General features: G+C 43.1%; 1 protein-coding gene across 8 annotated transcripts in view; it reads left to right on the top strand.

Annotated features, from left to right (window-relative positions):
- exoc3l4 (exocyst complex component 3-like 4) overlaps positions 1 to 15,938 on the top strand; it is a 29,135-nt gene that overhangs the window by 753 nt on the left and 12,444 nt on the right. For 3 of the 8 annotated variants that reach the window (XM_079527329.1, XM_079527331.1, XM_079527328.1), the window contains exon 2: positions 15,479 to 15,604. In XM_079527329.1, the coding sequence (XP_079383455.1) occupies positions 15,479 to 15,604 (126 nt within the window). Of the gene's footprint in view, positions 1 to 10,430; positions 10,685 to 12,634; positions 12,653 to 13,261; positions 13,563 to 15,478; positions 15,605 to 15,938 lie in introns of those variants that run through there. The other 5 variants (XM_079527324.1, XM_079527326.1, XM_079527325.1 and 2 more) reach the window with 5 other exon arrangements.

The raw sequence follows: 15,938 nt of genomic DNA, 5'->3' as shown, positions 1-15,938 counted from the left end.
TCTGTGCTTTAGGATGTACCTGACTAGACCATCTGTGCTTTAGGATGTACCTGACTAGACCATCTGCTTTAGGATGTACCTGACTAGACCATCTGCTTTAGGATGTACCTGACTAGACCATCTGCTTTAGGATGTACCTGACTATAGACCATCTGTGCTTTAGGATGTACCTGACTAGACCATCTGCTTTAGGATGTACCTGACTATAGACCATCTGCTTTAGGATGTACCTGACTAGACCATCTGCTTTAGGATGTACCTGACTATAGACCATCTGCTTTAGGATGTACCTGACTAGACCATCTGCTTTAGGATGTACCTGACTAGACCATCTGCTTTAGGATGTACCTGACTATAGACCATCTGCTTTAGGATGTACCTGACTAGACCATCTGCTTTAGGATGTACCTGACTATAGACCATCTGCTTTAGGATGTACCTGACTAGACCATCTGCTTTAGGATGTACCTGACTAGACCATCTGCTTTAGGATGTACCTGACTATAGACCATCTGCTTTAGGATGTACCTGACTAGACCATCTGCTTTAGGATGTACCTGACTATAGATCATCTGCTTTAGGATGTACCTGACTAGACCATCTGCTTTAGGATGTACCTGACTATAGACCATCTGCTTTAGGATGTACCTGACTAGACCATCTGCTTTAGGATGTACCTGACTAGACCATCTGCTTTAGGATGTACCTGACTATAGACCATCTGCTTTAGGATGTACCTGACTAGACCATCTGCTTTAGGATGTACCTGACTATAGATCATCTGCTTTAGGATGTACCTGACTAGACCATCTGCTTTAGGATGTACCTGACTATAGATCATCTGCTTTAGGATGTACCTGACTATAGACCATCTGCTTTAGGATGTACCTGACTAGATCATCTGCTTTAGGATGTACCTGACTATAGACCATCTGCTTTAGGATGTACCTGACTAGACCATCTGCTTTAGGATGTACCTGACTATAGACCATCTGCTTTAGGATGTACCTGACTAGACCATCTGTGCAAGCATGACATAAAACCAACCATGCAGCAGGTAGAACATGACTTGGATCTCCCTCTGTCATGATAGGCGTTTTTCATTATGTGGTGAGTCACTTCATGGATTAATTTCATGGCTTTTGCAGTAAAAGTAAAACTCGGGACAATCCATTTCATGAAGGGGACATCCTAAAGATATGAAAAAAACTATGTCCCATTTAGTTCTACCCCTGATAAAGAGTAGGACAAGTGAATGTTGCTCAGAAAAGTAAACTTTTTGCTATTTCCGCCTATTTAATACCTTATATAAAAGGCTGCTGATTCACAATAGAACCAGATATTGGCATTCTGATTGTGCTGGGATGTAGGCACACTACCTGTAGCCCATCTGTGCAAGTATGATGTAAAAACAATCAGCAGGTAGAAAATAAAAAGCCATTGTGAACATCAGTTGGAGCGTGGTCTATTCTGATTCAGATGAAGACTTTATATTAGGAGCACTTTAGAAGGGAAAAGGTAACAGCTATCAAGGTGATTGGAATCAGGTGGGCATTGGAGGACCTTGGCGTCCCTACTTTGGGCAGGGTATTGTAGGGGACATTTTTACATACCGTAAGCCGGAGTGTAAAAAGAGGACCATCCATTCCAGACAGACACAGGCTTAAGTGTTGGTGGTACTTTTCAAGGGAGACCTTGAACGTATCGGACATAATGTGCATCTTTAGCTCTGTACAATGCAACAGCATGCACAATGAGCAAATAATCTCAATTATATATTCAGCAGAATGACATTATGTCATTGTGTAATAACATGTGGTCAAACCCAGGCTTAAACCCATGACCTTATTCACTATGATTACGCTATAGACGGATGTGCTAATCCCATGGACATCTGCATCGAGCAACTGCTAAATGCATAGCAGTGGTAGACGCTGTACTGCACATTCAAATGGATGCCTGCTCAAGAGCATGCACGCACATACACACACACACACACACACACACACACACACACACACACACACACACACACACACATACATTATATTCACCTCCAACAACATCCCTTATGCAATCCTAATCTGGGGTCTGTTGATAGCCTTTGTGTGGCAGGCAGTCTTTCTGAGTGCAGGCAGAGGAAATCACTGGATTACTGGTTCAACCATACATGCCATTATGAGTCACATAACACTTTCACCATCTACCACCATTGTCTCTCTGTGCGTGCCTGCCTGCTTCCATGTATTATACTGTAACTATTATGGCCTGCCTGTGTGTGCTCGTGTGTAGTACTGTTAGCAAACCACTCTCTTGGCAATTCACTATATCATTTTAGGGACAAACAATGACTTGGTATGGTAGTCACAGAACAACAATACATTTGTCTCCAGACATTGTTCCTGTACATTCGACCTTATGGCCAGTATCAAGTATCAACTGAATGTTTTGTGCTACTAACATCTAAGTAGCCTATACAAAGCTCTGAGTGGAGATTAAGTGTATTATGGAAATAAACAAGTTACTGATGATACTGACAGAGTGAAGCTGCAAAATTTCCATTGGTATCGATCCCTCTATGGCTGTGTGAACTGAGAGTGCCATCTACTGGTACCCAGGCGTTCTGACGTAATTTGATAATAGAAGGCACTATATCCTATGCTATTAATTAAAAATTAGAAAGGATGGCCCCTTGAGATGCATGTTTGCAGTTCCAAGTCAGCATGTAGTTCCATACCCTGCACACAACCCACATCCCCGGCAGGTATGGACTAGCCTACATCTGAAGTGGCCATGGTTCACATGACGGTCGTCTGTCACGACTGTCATGGAACCTGTTTTTTGCACTCCATTCTCCATGTACAGTCTGTATCTACATAAACATCTATATTTTAAATATTAAGTGTTACCCTATAGCCACAGATTTTACAATTCACTTTGGGACGGTATATGTACCCATATCTTCTATATTGTTCGATAAAAAGCATTTCAATCTGATCTGTGGCCATTCTCAGATATAATTATAATGATGCAGAGTCCCTTGCATAGTTGAAAACATGTTTCAGGGCTACATCTGAAGTAGCCTCAAACATGCATCAGGACTATGATAAGCTAGCATAGGGAAATCGCTGTAGGCGTACCACCGGGGCTTAGTTATAGCATTTCCACCTAGCCAAAATTGGGATGATGTTTTTTTTCTTTTCTTTTTTAAAAAAACCTATTTACCATCATCATAGCTATACACCCACACGATCAGTTTGACACCCTTGAATTGTACACAGTCCCACAGGTCACAGTGGATAGCGCAGTGGACCTTGACGAACTGGCTGTGCCAAGTGCACACCCTTTTGTCAAGCTCCCTTATAAATGGGAGCCCCTTTAAACAATACATAGGCTAAAACAATTTAGATTCATTATTTTAATCGCATTTTATTTTAGCCATTTGGCCTACCCATAATTTAGGACACTGATTCTCAAGACGTGGGTCCCCAAATTATTTTGGGAGGTCCCAAGATGATTAGCTTAATGTGCAATGTTTTCTCACTCAACACTAGTAAACAAAGCAACATGGTATAAGTGTATAATATTTGCACATTTCTAAGGACTTTAGTTAGTGTCAAAGTGTCCTTGAGCAAGACGCTGAACCTCTAATTGCTTCGGATGAGCAGGTTGGTGCCTTTCATGGTTTCCTCTGCCATCGGTGTATGAATGGGTGAATGGAATGAACAATCTATGTAACGAGCATTTGCATTCATTGGTGAGCTATCCAGCACCAAGATGAAACTCATTAACTGCTGAAGAGGTTAATCTACCTCTTTCAATTTTCATCCGCTCAGTACTACTGGGTTAGATTAAGTAAATTGTCTGAAAGAAAAACATAATGCTGTGTTTAACAACAGAAAAATAAAATATAGCTGGGAGCAGCGATAAGTATTTTCTCCTTTGTCTACAACACCTTCATCAATGTCATTAGTTTGACATAAAGGGTTTATCCAATCTTTCACATCACTTTTTTGACGTCAGAGGTGGATAGAGTGGATCATATAATTTATACAATCATGTAATTGGGAAATCTAAAGGTCAGGGGTCCTTTGACGAATGACTGTGAGCTTTTCTTGACCGTGTCCCTCTATGGTAGAGGGTCTATCATATTGCAAAATTTGGTGGAAAGCGACAGCACAGAACTGCCAGAACTGCAAAAAGTGGTCAAAGAAGAAATTACGGTAGAAAAACAATGGGGGCTGTCACCCCTTCGGGCTTGGCCCCTAATAAAAAGTTCAAATCAAATGTATAAACACAATTTATACTTAAACAACTGTGCAAAACACAGTTGGGTGGGAGCTACACAATGTCCATAATAACCCAGCTGTTGCTGTCCAACACAGCATTGAATTCAGACCGGAAGTCTGGGAAGTTATCATAGCAGTAAGCTAACTCTAGAACTCTACCACATGTGTGCCCAATAGGCCTTCTTGTAAATTTTGACATGCTTGAAAACATAATCTCAATTCTGTCACATGTGATCAGATCACTTCCTGTGCTGAACTGTAGAAACTTCCCAAGCTTCTCTTCATCCAACTCCCTGAGGTATCTTCTAAGGTGGTTCTCTACCTCCCTTTGCTTTGTGGACATCATCTCAGGGAACTGAATGAGTCCCTGCACTTTCTTAGATGTTGGTTTGAGGTTGCCATACATCTTGACAAGCTCATCATGGTTAAGGGCGATATCTGTCTTTATTACATCCCTCCAGCAATTGATCACATACATTGGCTTTTGCACAAATTCTTTGTGTGCAATCTCCATCAGGATCTCTCTGAGTGTCTCAGCTGTGACTCTCCTGCGGCATTCATAGTTGGCAAGGACCTCCAGGAGCTTATCAGTGTCAACAGAGGAAAAATCATCAAGAGCCATCTGGAGCATATGATGATCTTGGCAACTCACAAAATGCATGAAGGTTCCAAGTAGGTCACTGTACACTGTTCCATACAAGATCTCCTCCACAATAGGGAGAGCCAGCTTAATTGGCAGGTATTGACATGTTTGATAACCTTTAAGAAGAATTCTGCCTATGGCCTTCCAAGTGTCACTCTTGAAGTCATGCCTGATGAAAGGAACTTTGACCGTTGTTCCTACTGTACAACGATCATAAAATTCTTTCCAGAAAGAACTATACACATCTCTCTCAACACCTAAGCCACTGCCCCTTTCCTCCGTATTATCAGGAAGTAGTCTGTTTATAATCAAGCGTTGCGTCAGCACGGCTGGATCCAAGAATCCATTGATCATTTCATTCAGGCAGTTGCCATGGTGTATGGTTACGACCTTCAGAGGTCTTGACGTGGAGAGCCGACTGTTAGGGATGTAGGGGTGCACTAGACGTGTGTGACGTAGAGGGTGGCTGTTGTGGTGGCGTGTCCCCGGACGCACGTGATGCAGAGGGTTGCTGTTGTGGTGGCGTGTCCGCGGACGCACGTGACGCAGAGGGTTGCTGTTGTGGTGGCGTGTCCCCGGACACACGTGATGTAGAAGTTGGGTATTGTAGGAGTGCTTCACTAGACGCACATGATGTAAATGTTGACTGTTGTGTGGGTGCTTCACTGGACGCACGCGATGTAGGTGGTGGCTGTTGTGAGAGTGTGTGTGAAGTCGCAGCTGTTGTTGTCTGTTGTGTGAATGTATCATTGTACGAACATGGAGTTGTCTGTTGTGTGAATGTATCACTGTACGAACATGGAGTTGTCTGTTGTGTGAATGCATCACTGTACGAACATGGAGTGGCGATTGTTGTCTGTTGTGGGAACGCATCACTGGACGCATGTGAAGTGTTTCTCCTATGAGAGTGTTGAGAGTGTTGCACTAGACACACATGCAATGAGCAGTGTTGAAGAACTCAGAGCACTATATATCTCTGAGACTACGATTCTTTATATACAGTCTGGTGAGGCTGATTTCGACATCCCAATGACGTCACGATGAGTCAGCCATGCCCATATTTCCATGTCAGATGTGCCCAAATATGGGGCCAAGATGACCTCCATGTGCATGCCATATCCCATACCCCTGTACGTGGACTCAACTAACAATCCCATAGACATCACCCATGGAAAAACACTGAGGGAGCTGGCAGTGAAAATCCGGTGGAGCCACGGCCCAGCATTCTTGGTCCTTTCACCACAGTGATGGCCTGCAACGCCACAAGTTGAGCCCTTGGATTGCACAGAGCAGAGCTGCGAAGGCTGCATTCTCCTCCTCCTCCTCCCCAACTTGATGAAAGCCAGTTTGCACGTTTCAGGGACATGGGGGTGACTGTTGTGCAGGCACACCACAGGGTGGCAGTTGATCAGCCTACCTCATCTGCACAAGATTATCGAGAAGCTGAGAGCGACCTGCTGAGACAATCTCAGATCGACTGCTTCGCTAGTGACCTTCAGCACCTGTCAGACAACAAAAGCAACTGGAGTAAATCAGAGTTGGAGCTAGACTGCGTTGCAGTGACTTGCTGGACCCAGAGACCATTCACCCTATAGTTCTGGATCCGGCCCACCAGGTGCCAAACTCATCATTCATGATGTCGATCAAGATCTCCATCACCCAGGCTCGGAGAGGCTCTTTGCAGAACTCCATCGCAAGCTAAATTACTTCAACGTTCAAACAGGAATCCTTATTTTGGGCATGTCGGGAAAAAAATAATAGCAGATCCACAAGCTGTAGATCAGCTATTTTTCATATAAAATAGGGCATTCATTTTTTTTGAAACAACAAAATTGATAAAGATACTAGGATTCTGCCCAACAGCCACAAATTCCATCTTCCTCTACATGTAGAGCCAATAGATGATGTGATACTGCATCTGTGTCATTGAAAGAGCTCAGTCAAGGAATCTGTCACAGTGAGGGAAAATAGGAGCCCATTTCAGCACAATGCAAAGAGCCTCAACAGACCAAATGTATTTTCAAGCATTGTGTGCGTGCGTGGGGGTATGATAAAGTAGGCGACATTCATCCACTGTTGCACGCCTATGCTAATGATTTTAAAAGCATCATCTCATCTCATCATCATATTGTGTTGTCTTTAGCAGATCATTCAGAGGTTTTGTTACCACTGACAGGTTTAGGAGGTGGTGATAGAAACCATGGACTATAACTCTCCACAAACCATGAACTCCTGATAGTGGCTGAAGCTCATGGATAAAGCTCACCATTGCAGGGTTTGAGTGAATTCCCATCATTGCTGTGTCTTAGATAGTAACAGTGTAGTGATTGTGCATGTGATTGTCTCTGAAGGCAATTATCATTATTTAGTTTCAAACCAGCATTTTTCAGGATTTGCATTGCTTTCTGTAGTCTCAACTGATGTTCTTGTTGTGTCTTGTCAAAGAGCAATAAGTCATATGTACTGTATGTGTTTATGTCAGGATGTGCTGATGAACATCCTAAGCACATTGTGCTCTGTAAATAAAGTTTGATTAATATAACTTTTTTTTGTGAGTAATATAAACTATAACTTTGTGTGTGTGTGTGTGTGTGTGTGTGTGTGTGTGTGTGTGTGTGTGTGTGTGTGTGTGTGTGTGTGTGTGTGTGTGTGTGTGTGTGTGTGTGTGTGTGTGTGTGTGTGTGTGTGTGTGTGTGTGTGTGTGTGTGTGTGTGTGTGTGTGTGTCTCTCTCTCTCTCTCTCTCTCTCTCGCTCTCTCTCTCTCTCTAGAAACAAAAACAGTATTTAACATTACTTACTCCCTGGAAGTCAGTGGAGACAACAATAGTGGGTGTAGGTGGATGGTCCTATAGGAGAAAGGACATCACCCCACTCAAAAATGTGAGTGCAATCTCACAGTCACTATGGTTTCTAGAGCCCAATGGTCAGACATATGGACAGGGAGGAGAGAGGAAGCACTGTAGTACAGTATGTTAAGCTCCTGTGACAGAAGATACCAGCTCAGATACAGTATCAGATCAGGCTTGTAATCTTCTCACTCTGTCTCGTACACAGAAACATAACACACACATAACATGATATGTGTGTATTATAACCCAACACATTGAGATGCTTGAAGGTGATGCACACAGCACCTTAAAGTGTTATGACTAATGTACATTACATACTTTGATTTACTATCAAACTTATAAACTACTTCATTATTATTTTTTGATTGTTATCACTGTTGCTACAATGTTGTGGAACTAAAACCAAAGAATTTTACTCTTGTGTACCCGACTACCTGTATATATTGTTGAATCTTGCGCACGCACGCACGCACGCACGCACGCACGCACGCACGCACGCACGCACGCACGCACGCACGCACGCACGCACGCACGCACGCACGCACGCACGCACGCACGCACACACACACACACACACACACACACACACACACACACACACACACACAAACTGTGCTATATGTACGCTTACTGTACACCAGCTGGTTAGTGTAATAGTAATCTGATGAGTGATAACTGTGACCTGGCTGAACTATGAGAGGTTAGACAGAGGGTAACAGACCTATAGGAGAGATAGCAGCTGTAAATAAACACATACTGTGCATACCTCAGTGTCATGGGACCCTTATTTAAGTAAATACATTTTAAACTGGGAATCCAATCAAATTAATGCCAGCAATTAACAAATAACTGCCCAGTAGACGGTAGTCTCCACAGATTTGAAAACATCTGGACTCGGGGACATTGGGCCATTACGTGTATGGGAAGATGGGCTCCTGAAATTGGACAGACATGGCCCCTTAAGGGCCTGGAGACTGTGATTTGATTTCAGAACCTAAATTGATTGATGAATACTTTATAAAGAAAAAGCACAAAGGTACATTTCCATACAAAAGGATGCTAAAAGGATAAACACGAGAAAGCACAATGGCTTGTTTCCATTGGGGTTCTGTGTATTCAATTCATCAAAACATTTAAAGACAAACAATAATATAGGCCTACAATTATATGTAAAAACATCTAACAAGTACCTAGCTCTGGTCCATAGCCTTCTACTGCTTCTACGATTCTGCCCTGCAGTATAAGGCTATGGGACTTTCGGTTTTAAATCTCAAATCGAAATCAGACCAGCCTCTCCTCTTTAGCGTATTTTAAAAGAACGTTTTTGCTACTCACCAAAACAATGGCGGGTGGTGTCATTAGAAAGCCTACTTTCCTTAGTGGACGCACTCTGAGCCCCCCACCACACGTATAAACGGTACTTTTTGGCCAGAAAGGGATTTTTTTCACCGGAGGAAAAATATTCTCTATGAGGCAGTTCTCTGGGCAATATTTTCCGGTGGAAACAAAATCCCTTTTTGGCCAAAAAGTACCGTTTATACGTGTGGTGGGGGGCTCAGAGTGCGTCCACTAAGGAAAGTAGGCTTTCTATTGACACAACTCGTCTTTGTATTGGTGAGTAGGTCAAACGTTCGTGAGATTTCCACTAAAGGGGAGAGGCTGGTCTGATTTCGATTTGAGATTTACAACCGAAAGTCCCATAGCCGTATAACTGCAAGGCAGAATCGTAGAAGCAGGCTATGGACCAAACCTAATGTTTGATAAGGAGTGATTGTTATGCACATTTTCTTGTACATTTTTGTAACAGTGATGTTTTTAACGTTATTGTCTTTATGAATATAGTTTATGATCACATTGAGTTTATTATATAAATATTTAATAGACAATTGTGTGTAGGCTACTGTAAGTTACATACCCCAAGTTGTCAGTTTAATGGTTTGGAGAAATACACTGTTTGTCTAAGCAAAACTTATTTTGTAGCTCTGGTGCAATACTTTAATATGAAATTAATAAGCGTGTTTGCAGCTACAAATTAAAAGGCAAACATGTTCAGTATTGTGATCAGGAAGTGATCACGTTAATTTGCGCCATGTCGCCCTCCAGTGGACAAGGTGTACCAATAGCAGGCCTACTATTAGGTTGTTGAAAAGCAAGATTTTGCACTTGTGAAAACTCTGCCAAAGTCTTTGATTGATTGATTGAACATTTTATTAACAGTTTGCAGAATTAGAGTACATTTCAAGCACAAACTCAATACAAAGGCTGTTAACTGTGAGTGGACGACCCAATTAAGCATTACACTTGTTTACAACAGGGTCCACCATGTTCAATTCATCAAAAGTCTGAGCTTGTGTAGGAATTATGTGCCAAATCTTCACCTAGTTGAGCTCTCGCACACTCACTGGACGATATAAAAACTCTCACTGGTGATTTATTGGCTCACAACACAGTGTCTAATAATTAACCTTACCTTTCTCTTTCACTTATTAATCAACCCAACGGTTGAAAGGTGACCTTTGTTGTCCGCGCTTAGCCGCTTATACACGCCACAGACAATTCCGATTAGCTGTAGTTAATTTACCCAATGGAATTGACAATTTCCCCTAAAATGCCCGTTTAGTCTTTGTCCATCTGACTAGAACGATCCGTGCCAGCACTGCCAGGCCCATTCATCCATTATCAAGAGGTGAGGAAAACGAAAGCAGGTAAAGGCAGGACACTGGGTGGGGGAGGACGAAGAGGACAACTCTTTCTACTGCCAGCTGAGCTAACGGCTACTGCAGGCCAGGTAACATTCTCATAGCAGGTTTTCATAATTTGGACCATTATATTTTTCTTGCATCAAGCAAATAACGGCCCCATTGCGTTACTGTTGTGAGGAATGTGGGCGGAGTTGTAGACAGGTAAGTGAGAGCCGTTTGCCGTATTTAACTATAATGCATTTGTTTAACACTGTCTACCAGGCTATCAGCAACTTAATAATAGTTAACTTGGGGTCAGCTGGGGTGTCAATTCCTAGATGTTACGTAACTTACGTTGCTTTGGTGTAATTATATAAGCATATTGATATGTGGGCTAGTTCTTCGTGGCTGCGCGGTGGTAGCCTATGGCTAGCCTATGAGACCAGATAAGAGAGGAAAAAACACACACACATGAGTTTGTAGTTTTCCAATCACAACTCCAACTGTAGCTACTAGCTCATGCGTTTGATTGATTGATTGATTGATTGAAGAATTTATTAACAGTTTGCAGAATTACAGTACATTTCAAGCACAAACTCAATACAAAGGCTGTTAACTGTGAGTGGACGACCCAATTAAGCATTACACTTGTTTCCAACAGGGTCCACCATGTTCAAATCATCAAAACATTTAGAGACGTACAAATAGACACTTCTATAGACAGAACAGGAATTCATCAAAAAAGAATTCATCAAAAAGGAGGTAAAAAGGGAAAAGAAAAATATACAGTGAGGGGGAAAAAAAAGGGGGGGGCGGGGGGGGGGGATTCACGTTCAGCTCCGTTAAATTGTTTGTTTTCCTTGGAGGAGCTGCGTTGGGTCCCCAAGTCGGCTCCGTGGCCGTACCTTGAGTTGGCTGTGTGGCCGTGACCATCTCTTGTGTTGTCCTTGCGTTGGGTCCCCAAGTTGGCTCAGTGGCCATACCTTGAGTTGGCTGTGTGGCCGCGACCGTCTCTTGTGTTGTCATTGCGTTCGTGTTTGAGGGATTCCGATTTTACAGGGGCCAGTTTCGAATTGCAGCCGTCCGTAGGTGCCCTTTGAGAGCGGTTTTGAAAGAGTCAAGGGATTCGCATGTCTTTATGACAGTTGGTAGGGCGTTCCACATTTTAGTGGCATAGGAGCGAAAAGAATTTAGTCCCTTGTTTGTGCCGAATCTGGGTTGTACATGGTTCGTTGCACTCCCTCTGGTGTTGTGGGTGTGGACTTCGTTAACATTAAGGAAGTATCTAGACAGGTACATGGGTATCTTGGTGGTGTATCGAATCTTGTGGACCAGACCCATTGCAAGATGCTGTACTCTGTCGTCGACCCTAAGCCATTCCAGCCTGTCGAAGTGGGCAGGGGTGAGGTGGGTTCGGGGGGCTAGATCAAGTAGGAGCCTGACCAGTTTGTTTTGGGAAGTCTGGAGCCTGGTTTTAAGGGCCTTTGAGGTGCTGTGGTACCAGGAGGTGCATGCATAGTCAAAGAAACCCTGTACAAGGGCTCCTGTTAAGGTCTTCAAGGTGTTTTTGTTGACCAGTGAGGAGATCCTGTAGAGGAATCTTGTTCTATGGTTGACTTTTTTGATTACGTTGGTGGCCATTTTATCACCGGAAAGATTAGCCTCCAGGATGGAACCTAGGTAGGTAATTTCATCTTTACGTGTGATAACATTGTCACCCACTCTAACCAAGAAGCCATTCGATTAGCCTACTTTGAATAAATGTCTGTGTGCATGTTATACGTTCTGTGGACCTATCTGCCTGATAGCTTTATTATTTCATTTCAAATTAAGATTAAAATGTGTCTATGGTGTTGGTGTATTTTCCATCTATAATGAACTCAAAAGTAGCCAGTAACAGGTGGAATGTAACAGTGGCCTAACGGACTGCATGTGACTGCAGCATAATATGTTGCATTGTGTGTAATTGTGACGCACACGTATGGTCCCATTTTCCTTTTTATAGGCCAATTTAATGTTTTGTTTTTTTAAATAAAAAGTGGAAACGTCTATTCCAGCTTCCGCCAGGTGGCTTTCTTTCCCAATGTTGAGACCCTCCTTTTATATACTCTATGGTTGAGACAGGGGATTTTATGAAATGCTAGAGAACTGGGCAGTTTACATGGGCAGAAAATAACTGGTAGTACCATGGTATGTCTGTCTGTCTGTCTGTCTGTCTAATTTGTATTATGCAGGTTGGTGAACTATTGTTTTCAGACTGACGTAAAGTCAGAGAAGATATCAAACTAACCTGAGTCTATCTCATTTAATATAATGGTTGATATTAATGGTTGATATTAAGATAAACATGTGAATTTAATATTAATATAGGCCTATTAGTTTAGTGAGCCATAATTCTGTGACCGGTGGGAGCTCCTCATGATTTTTACAAGATTGATGGCGAACCAATTAATCCTGGTAGCCGACTGACAGGACCTTACATTAAACAGTACAAGTGCCAGTTCCCAGAGGTCTTAGCTTTTATACTTTTATTACAGGGCAAAATTGGCTCAGCAGCTTCAGACTTTATCTGTGTTTAGTGTGACACACCCAGCCTGCAGTCACACTCTTTATCCCAAAGCCACGCTGCTGTTGTCAGTAAACAACATGTGTTCTCTGGCCAGTCTGTTCCAGCTGACAAGAGGGATGAAGCTTAAACCCAAAACACAATTGTGTCTCTCTCCACACATTCTCACCTTGGCAAAACGCCCTGCTGCTTTCCTCTGGGAGACCAGACTTATCAATGTTCTTTACTCACAGCCTGCAATCATTTAATTAAGTGAAATGGCAGGAATGGAGGCAGCCGCTGACACAGACGACACCAACAATGGCCATTGTCTCGTCGAGGAGGATAGACTGTTCGTTACATCACCTGTGCAAGGGAAACAGCCAGACGGAGCCGTGAAGCAGGGGATCTTTCAGACGTTTCGGGAGAGCTTCAGGGAAAAGAAGAGCCCCTTTTCATCTAATAGCAAAGGGTCAAAGGTCAGGTCCAGTGTGGACATGGCAGCACCCAACAATGACTCCAACATGGCAACACTACATGTATCTCCGTCACCCAGTGAGTACAGATTCATGTTATTGTCTCCACCAGGCCGGAGGCATGGGGAGAGAGTATGTTTTGCAGTCTGTGTGTGTGTGTGTGTGTGTGTGTGTGTGTGTGTGTGTGTGTGTGTGTGTGTGTGTGTGTGTGTGTGTGTGTGTGTGTGCGTGTGCGTGTGCGTGTGCGTGTGCGTGTGCGTGTGCGTGTGCGCGCGCGCGCGTGCGTGCGTGCGTGCGTGCGTGCGTGCGTGCGTTGCGTCCGTCCGTCCGTCCGTCCGTCCGTCCGTCCGTCCGTCCGTCCGTCCGTTACTAGCTAATCTCCGGCACCGTTGGCCCGATCCATGCCAAACTGCACACGAGTCCCTGGACGACGAACCTCTGCCCCAAATATTCCACAACAGCCTGTTATAGCGCCACCATTAGGCAGATTTTGGCAAAACACATTTCTGTAGATTACTCATACACATTTTATCCATACATCACACAATTCGGTGTACACTATCTCCATAGTCATGTGATCAACACAGATCTGCACCATTTCCCATCTTCCATCCTGATTGGCTAAGATTGGCTTCCAATGCTCACAAACAAAATGCCACAAATCACAAACACAGTGTGCAATTTCAGTGAAATTATACACGCACATTTCCACTAGGCCGAGGACGACATGCCACTCGTTGTTTTCCAAATCAGCCTCACGGTGGCGCTATAACAGGGCAATTCCTGTTTTTACTTATAACTGCAACGATCTGTGTGCAACTTTGTATGCGCACTTCCTAGAGGCCATGGAAAAACATTTTCCCTGCATCCCTCCACATCTGCCGGTTATAGCGCCACCATGAGGCTGATTTTGTTTATATTCGTCGCACAGATTTCATCCAAATCTCACGCAAATTGGTACACATGATCTCTGTAGTCATGTGATCAAGATGCATTTTGCCAAACATCACACACATTCCTATCCTCCTGGTGGAGACCTGTGCCCAGAAGGGCACTTTTTCTAGTTTGTTTTGGTATGGAGTGGACTATGGAAGACTAAATGGGCTTCACAAAAAACAACAGAATACGTAAAATATACAAAAGTAGACACTCTGAAATGTATGTTTTAATGTGCAAATAAACAGAGTCACTCATGTTGTCCTCACTTATCAACAATTTCATGCTGAGTAAACAATTTCATAAAATCACACAAACTAAAAATGTGTGAATCCCCGTAGTTAATAATGTATGTTTTTGACATGGTAAAAGCAAAGCAAAGTCTGCTGTAAAGTCAGATTCTGAGGCAGGTTGTGTGGTGACCTCTACAAGGTCATGGGAACAGACACCACAGTGAGATTTGAACGGTGCTGTTTACATGCAGGCAGCAACTGGATTATCTAACCCACCTGGCTTAAAAGGTTAGTGTTGCACAAGTTGGAGGTTACATATACAGTACTGTATATTTTAGTGCTGCAACTATTGATTATTACTATTGGGGGGGGGGGGGGGGGGGTAGTGCATCTCCGGCCGATAGGTGTGAAGTTTGTGAACGGTTTTGCCGACGTGCTAATGAGGGACCATTTAAAACAAAGGCGGCTTGCATGCTGTGGTTTGCTACTAAAACGGAGAAGTGAGATTCAGGTTGTCTATGGACATGCAGATCATGGCCAAGGCTTTGAGAGGTAGCGATGGAGATTCCAGGGGAGGTTTGGGGACCCTGGTACGTTTGGCTCCAGAGTGGAAGTTCTTGCATTTTATTTGATTAATGTTTATGTTATATAATGGCTACTGGCCTAATTCTGCCCTGCATATCTTATAATTTTTTCCTTTGTATCTAGGGTGGATTTACACAAGTATACATTTCTGTATGGACCCCATTTCACTAACATCATTTTACAGCTTTCTCTTTCACATTTCTCTCTATCTTTTTCTTTGCTGCATCTTTGTCTAACTCAGGTTTGAGTGCTCGGTCTCCTATGATCTCTCCCCTGAAGAACATGGGTGGGTTGTTCCATAAAGATGAGAATGGATCAGAAGCCTCCCCGCCAATCAATAAGAAACTAGCGTCACATTCTAAAACAGGTATACTAACTGACTAACACACTGTGTGTGTTGGGATATATATATATATATATTTCTGTTCTCAAATCTGAACAGTTACAGTTCTTTGCCGATGCCGATTGCAAAATGTCGAATTGATCCAGAAATGCATTGTATAGCCATAGCCACTGCAAAATAGTACTCATTTCTGCCTCGCTGCCAAAAGTTGTGGGTGATGTCCATTTACCAACACCTACCATAGCCTACATGTGTGACAGCACAAGGTAGATGGAACACATTGGGGAAAATATGAACTGCTTAATATATCCAATGCCAATCAATTATAATATTCCTTGATGCGCTCCACATGTTGACG

This window comes from Electrona antarctica, assembly GCF_951216825.1.
Source record: "Electrona antarctica genome assembly, chromosome: 18".
NCBI classification, from domain to species: Eukaryota; Metazoa; Chordata; class Actinopteri; order Myctophiformes; family Myctophidae; genus Electrona; species Electrona antarctica.
Note: the sequence above shows the minus strand (reverse complement) of the source record. Positions and strands in the feature narration are given on the sequence as shown.